Source organism: Sceloporus undulatus, chromosome 1 (assembly GCF_019175285.1).
Source record: "Sceloporus undulatus isolate JIND9_A2432 ecotype Alabama chromosome 1, SceUnd_v1.1, whole genome shotgun sequence".
Classification (NCBI taxonomy): domain Eukaryota; kingdom Metazoa; phylum Chordata; class Lepidosauria; order Squamata; family Phrynosomatidae; genus Sceloporus; species Sceloporus undulatus.
Window position 1 is genome coordinate 324,776,324 of NC_056522.1, and position 6,458 is coordinate 324,782,781.

The 6,458-nt window shown below is 43.6% G+C and overlaps 1 protein-coding gene across 3 annotated transcripts in view; it reads right to left on the bottom strand.

The window, feature by feature from the left end:
* Nucleotides 1–6,077, bottom strand: part of LOC121917214 (neuroendocrine protein 7B2-like) — a 62,326-nt gene extending 56,249 nt beyond the window's left edge. For all 3 annotated transcript variants that reach the window (XM_042442979.1, XM_042442974.1, XM_042442994.1), the window contains exons 1-4: nt 5,891–6,077; nt 2,405–2,475; nt 1,023–1,119; nt 221–474 (exon numbers count right to left, since the gene is read on the bottom strand). In XM_042442979.1, the coding sequence (XP_042298913.1) occupies nt 221–474; nt 1,023–1,119; nt 2,405–2,475; nt 5,891–6,025 (557 nt within the window). In that variant the 5' untranslated portion in view covers nt 6,026–6,077. The remainder of the gene's footprint in view (nt 1–220; nt 475–1,022; nt 1,120–2,404; nt 2,476–5,890) is intronic.
* Between the last annotated feature and the right edge of the window lie 381 nt (nt 6,078–6,458).

The following is a 6,458-nucleotide window of genomic DNA, read 5'->3' on the forward strand; positions in this document are numbered from 1 at the left end:
TATACAACATGTAGAACTAACATGATTTACATTTATTTCTATAAAGTTCTCTTTATAAAACCACACAAAAATTCTAAATCAGATCCCAGACCAACGAAGATAGCAGAAAACTTTCCAATTAAATATTTTCCCCAATGTCTACATCTACCACAAAATTCTCACAATCACCACATCGTAGAGACCTAATCATAACCATAACATTCCTTGCATTTCCATTTACCTTAGAGACACATTTTTGAGGAACTTGAAAAAATATCTGAGTGTATCAATTTGTCTTTCATTTATAAGACATGAAAGCAGCAGTGTTGCAGAAATCTTCTCCTCACTGTTGAGTTGCTGGGCTTTGATGAGAGCTTCTTGTAGCTCATTTGGAAGGATGGGCTCAGGCAACTCCCTGAAGAACTGCTTCAGAAGCCCTGCAACATCACAGGGCTGTGCAGTAGACAGGCCACTTTCACCTTGATCCAGTTTAGTCTGGCAAAGGAGGAAGAAAAGATATAGCCACTACAAGTCAGAACTATATTGAGTGGATCACATACTAGAGAAAGCAATACAGTGGTACCCCGGGATACGAATGCGCCGCCTTACGAAATTTCCGGGTTACGAAAAAAATCCATTTAAAAAAACTGTTCCGGGTTACGAAGGTTTTTTCGGGTTACGAAAAAATTTTTGGTGCTTTTCGGCGCTATTTCACACGAAATCGCGGCTTTTCCCCATTAGCGCCTATGGCTTTTTCGGCTTACGAAGTATTCCGGGTTACAAAAGCGGCGGCGGAACGAATTAATTTCGTAACCCGGGGTACCACTGTATACAGTACCATCAAGAAAGAGTGTGCAGACTTTTGAAACATCATATCTGTTGAGGCATTCAGAAGCATATCTACTGAGATCATTTTAATATATTACTTAATTTTATTCTACATTTCCCCAATGACAAGCCCTATATTTATACAGCTATACTTGGGAGTCCCTCAAAGATGTTTAAAAATAACAGACATGGGGGAGGGGGGAGTTGCATCATACCTTTAATGTTTTCAAACGCATAAATGATCCAGATTTTCTGAAGAGCCCCTCAGTATGAATGTGCTCTTCCAAGTATTTACAAGCCTCAACCAAAAAGCTGGGGAGAGAAGGATAAAGAATCAGCATATTTGCCAGTAGCAATTCAACATGGATAATTTTTTCTGATGAATATAGTGACAGCTTAATGAGCCATCATAATCTCCAAGTTGTAAACAAGAGTGGGACTAGTGTGGCACACAGCCCTAAAAGGTTGTTTTTGAGGCCCCTGTAGGTCCCACAGCCCAGCAAAAAGATTTTGTTTGCTTGTTTTGTTAAGCATTTACAGTACTTTAAAAAATAGTTCACCAAACCCCCAGGAGGCAACAGAACAATTTCACCATACTTTTGCCCTTGTTGGATAGCACAGTTAAGTCTTTTAGTACCTCCCTCCCCCCCCAAAAAAGTAGAAAATAAAATCAGGGGGGCACAGAAGGATATGTGAGCCTTCAAGGTCTCAAGCCACTCTAGAAACCAGTTCCTTGGCTATCTGTCTCTGTTGTAAGGAAGAAGTGTATTTAAAGGCAATCTGGAAGTCTATTCTTCAACATCTGGGCAACACAGGACCTGTCCCACAGCCACTTCTCAAAGATAACTTAACCAAAGAAAAAACTGAACAAAGCCCAAAGTATTCTAAAACTTCTAGTGCCCTTTCTCTGGCTTATTACAACAAAATTCATTAGCCTGAATCCTGTTGGTTAGTCCTAAATAGCATAAACCCATTGACTGAACAGTTGAATCAACATGTAGGTAAATCTTATTGATTCAGTGCATCTAATCTAGTTGGAACTAACAATAGGCTTCAGGGTATGGTGTCTGATGCTTGCACCAGTAGATAATACCACTCAACATGAAGACCTTTCCTTTTCACACCCCAGTCATGGGGTATGCAAATGTCTGAGCAAAAGAGAGAGCCAGAGAGAGATCTTTAATGTAGTGGTTTACATGAGTGCTTCTTAAGCAATCTGATGTGTGGGACACACCGTTAATTTTTCCCAATGTGGTAGGGACTGGTAACATATTTGCCCCCATTAACTACAACTGTTTCTTTGTTTCCTGGAAGCTCACTAGGAACTAACAGTGTTGAGTAACACTGGTTTACTACAAATTGGTGCCAAAATAAAATATAGCCCACCCTCGGCCTACACAGGAGATCCGTTCCAGCCCCCCCCCCCCCGGGCATAAGCCAAATACCACGCATGCTCAAACCCCATTCAAGTGCATGTGGTGGCGCGCCCCCATTCATTCAAATGGGACACACCACCCTGCGTGCTCCCACACGGCTTTCAGCATATGCTAAAAGCCACTGTACATGTCCTTTAGACAAAGTTACAGACTTTAATTACCAAGGTATATGTCCATATTCAGGCACAATCTGCTGAGGTAATTCATGAAGAGGTATCCCAAAGATTTTGCCCTACGGACAAAAGGATAAAAACGTTTAAATAAGATATTACAGAAAAATCAATTTTTGACCCATCATGGCGCAGTGGTTTGAGTGTGGGACTACACCTCTGGAGAGCAAGGTTCAATTCCCAGCCCAGCCATGAAACTCACTGGGTGACCTTGTGCAAGTCATATGCTCTCAGCCTCAGGGGAAGGCAAAGACAAATCTTCTCTATAATATAAACCAAATGAGTGAGCATCATATCTGAGGATACGTAAAATTTCTATATGCTTCTAGCATATTATAATTTCATCCCAATATGGGAAACTCTGGTTTGTATAAACTATGTTTAATTAGTAAGTCAGGATCCTAGTTTGATATGCCATGGCATAAGCAACTAGCTTCCCGTATTTACCAGTACACATCATATTCATCACAAATATCAATCAAAACTGTCATATTTTCTCATTTCATATGTGAAGGGGAATGCAAGACCAAGGTTAGCTATAACACACTCTCATAAAACAATTCACAAATTATTTTGTCTGAAAAGCTGCTACTGTTTATTACATGGGAACAATTGTTGGCCAGAATATTAGATGAATTGATTTTAATTTTGAAAAGACAGGCTGTATAACCCAGTTATACCAGTGTTCTATTGCTTATTATATCTAGATCTTCTCCTTCATTTCTAAAATATTTTTTCATTGCAGAACATTTAATTCCCTAAGATTGCTGAAAAAATTCTGTAAGGATCACATCTAGGTCACTTAAACATATGTGCACACGCGCACACACACTCTCACACATACACACACACACCTGTTTATTAGGTATTATATACCCAGGAGACATAGCTGTAGAAAAGGGCCTTAAAAATCAAGCCTTTAAAATAAACATTACAACAATTGCCAAAGGATTAGCTGAGTGAGTCTACTGCAGCAAAACCAGCAGCCCAGTCTGACTTAAATACTGGCAGTTTATTCTAACATGAGCTTTCATAGACTATAGCACACATCATTAGATACATAAAGAGTTATACATAAAGAGTTATTCACAGTTTTACAGCTGAGGACAGACAACGAAGTCAGAGGGGAACTAAATGTAGAATGACTGTTCCTCAAACTGCTGCTATTCACACAAACAACTTGATAACCTGCCATAAGATTTGTGGCATGAATCTGACAATATGCTCTCAGTTCATCGGCTAGAATATTTTTGTCACTAGGGAGGTGAAAGGCTTAGAGTGAGATCTTTCTGTTGACGTATCAATCCCAAATTCAGATTATTTGTTGAAGCAGCATCTGAGGTTGCACTCACATTGTAAAAACAAAACAAAAATCAGTTTGCGACTGCTTTACCTGCCTTGGGTACAGTTCCTCTGGGAACTGTAACTGTGTGAAGACATTTAGCCTTCTCTGTCAGAGAGCTCTGGTGCCACAATAAACTACAGTTCTCAGGATTCCCTGGCACTGAGCAGAGGCAGTTAAAGCAGCCTTAAACTGAATTATTTCTGCAGTGTGTTTTGGACCTCGGTTTTCTAAACCTTTCAACCAAGAGAGCCTTCTCTGAACCCATAAGGGTTTGGGGAAAGGGAAGCCTCCTCTTTGCAGTTATGGAAGAAAGGGAAAAGAAGGCACAATCCTCCTAGCTATGCTTACTCAGAAGCAAGCCTTATTGGGCTCAGTGGGGCTTATTTCCAAGTTAATCCAACTGAACTCTGATATAACATCACTGAATAAACATGCATAGGCTGGGTTGTACACCTCATACCACCCAGTACTGTACACAGCGCGCACTAGAACAGCATATGCTTTGCTGCAAAAGGCCCCAGGTTCAGTTCTTAGTCTCTCCAGGTATGGCTGGGAAACCCTGGAAAGACTCTTCCCTGTCAGTAAGTAGAGTATCTGGACCCATAGGTCATAGCCTCACACAACTGTCTGCAACAGAAGAGCTCCAGAATTAAAAATATATAGGACAGAATCACTAAGAAGAGAGTCTCTTGATAAGACAGGATCGAATAATGCCCCCCCCCACCACATTTGCTGGGGTTAAAGGTGAAGGACACCATGAATGTGGGAAAACTGCAAATAAAAAACACTTCTTTTTACCTAAGAGAACATCTCTCTGGGAATCGCCAGGTCCTCCTGTACGACTCTGTGGTCAACATCTGCCCAACGTTGATCGCAGAATCATGCAGGAGAAAGTGCTTTTTCTATGAACTTCAAGGTTCCCCAGCATATTTCTATGGTTAACCTCTGGCAGAATGGCACTGGAGGACCTTATAGTAGACAGAGAGGTTTCTAGAGAGAACATATTAATCAAAACAGCAGACACTCAAATCCAGAAAAGTCAAAGCCTCAAATATGAAGGGCCAACTGCACACCAACTGCTCCCTGGCCTGTCTCATTATAAGGCAACTTCCAGTTGTTATTCAGTTCATACGCTATCATTTATAGAAGCTTAGGGCAGCTATGAATACAGTTAAAATCCCAAATGCCATCATGTGACAGCAGTCACAAGACCTCACAACCTCCGAGTCACAAGGCTCCAGTGACTAAAAGTGTGGAGACAACCAGATCCATAAAGGAACAAGTTCCAAACTAAGGCACCAACAACATCAATTATAGAAGCCAATAGCTCCATGTTTTCAGGAAAATGAGTCTCAGGCTGTTCCAGGATGTCTTTAGCACAAATCATTTGATACATAGGCCTGTTACAGACTGCCAAAATAAAGCTGCTTCGGGTCTCTTTGGAGGTATACTGTTTAAACGATGCATGGGTCCTAAGAGTCCGGAGGTCGCGCCAAAGCCACACTCCGTTCCTAAGCACTGGAGTGAGTGCAGCTTTGGTGCAGCTTCTGGACTCTTATGGTGCATGCATCATTTAAACAGCATACCTCCAAAGAGACCCGAAGCAGCTTTATTTTGGCAGTCTGTAACAGGCCATAGTGCACCTAGTAGTAGTACATTATTAGTACCTAAGGTGCATCCAGAGATTTGTTTTGTTTCAGGACGACTCCAGAGGAGAGACACTACAGCAGTGCTCTTGCCTCTAACAGTTGGAAGGGTCCCTAAACATTGTGTGCCTTCAAGTCATCTTTGACTGACGTTGAGCCAGAGGAGGCGACTCTTGGGCCTGCATGGTGCTGTGGTCTGAGTGTTGGGACTAGGACTCTGGGGGCCAGGATTCGAATCCCCGCTTGGCCATGGAGCCCCACTGGGTGGCCTTGGGCAAGTCACTCTCTCTCGGCCTCAGGGGAAGGCAATGGCAAGCTCCCCCGGAGAACGCTTGCCAAGAAACCCCCGTGAGTTGGAGGCATCTTGGAGGCACCCAAGAGCAGCAGCAGAGAGAGAAAGCTTTCAGGATGCGCTGAGACGCGGAAGCCCAGGCTCCAATGAGTATGAGGCCGTTTGGCTCTGGCTGCCCCTGGTTCCTCTCTTACCCTTCCTTCTCCGGCGGCTGCCGACCGCGTCGGCTTGTTCCTTTTGGCCGCCCGGGTCTTCACCTTGATCCCGTAGGCGGCTCGGAGCTGCTGCTGCACGGCCAACTGGGCCACCTCTCTCCCGCGGCCCTCCATGGCGCCCAGGTCCGCTCTGGCCACCGCCACCACTCTCTGCTCTTCCGTCTCCTCCGACCCACTCAAACGGCGCGCCTCGCCACGCCCCCCTCTTCCCTGATTGGCTCGTTCCCCCGTTCGAATCCTCAGGACCCCAACGGCCGCCGTCACGAGGGTGGCTACGCGAGTGCCTGAATCTTGTCACGTAGTTCTAGCAGAGACAGCTGAATGTCTCGCAAAACTACATTTCCCAGAATTCCCTAGCATTGAACCAAGGCAGTTAAATTGGTTTCAGCTCTACATTCGGGTTTTGTAAAATACTACTACTACTAATAATGAGGCAATTGCTGCAAGACAAAAAGAAAACATATAGAGACCCAGACAGAAACATTGGAGACAGTTCCTGAGTTCTCTGAGTTCTCCCTGTTCTCTGAGCCTGTTGGAAGAATATCGT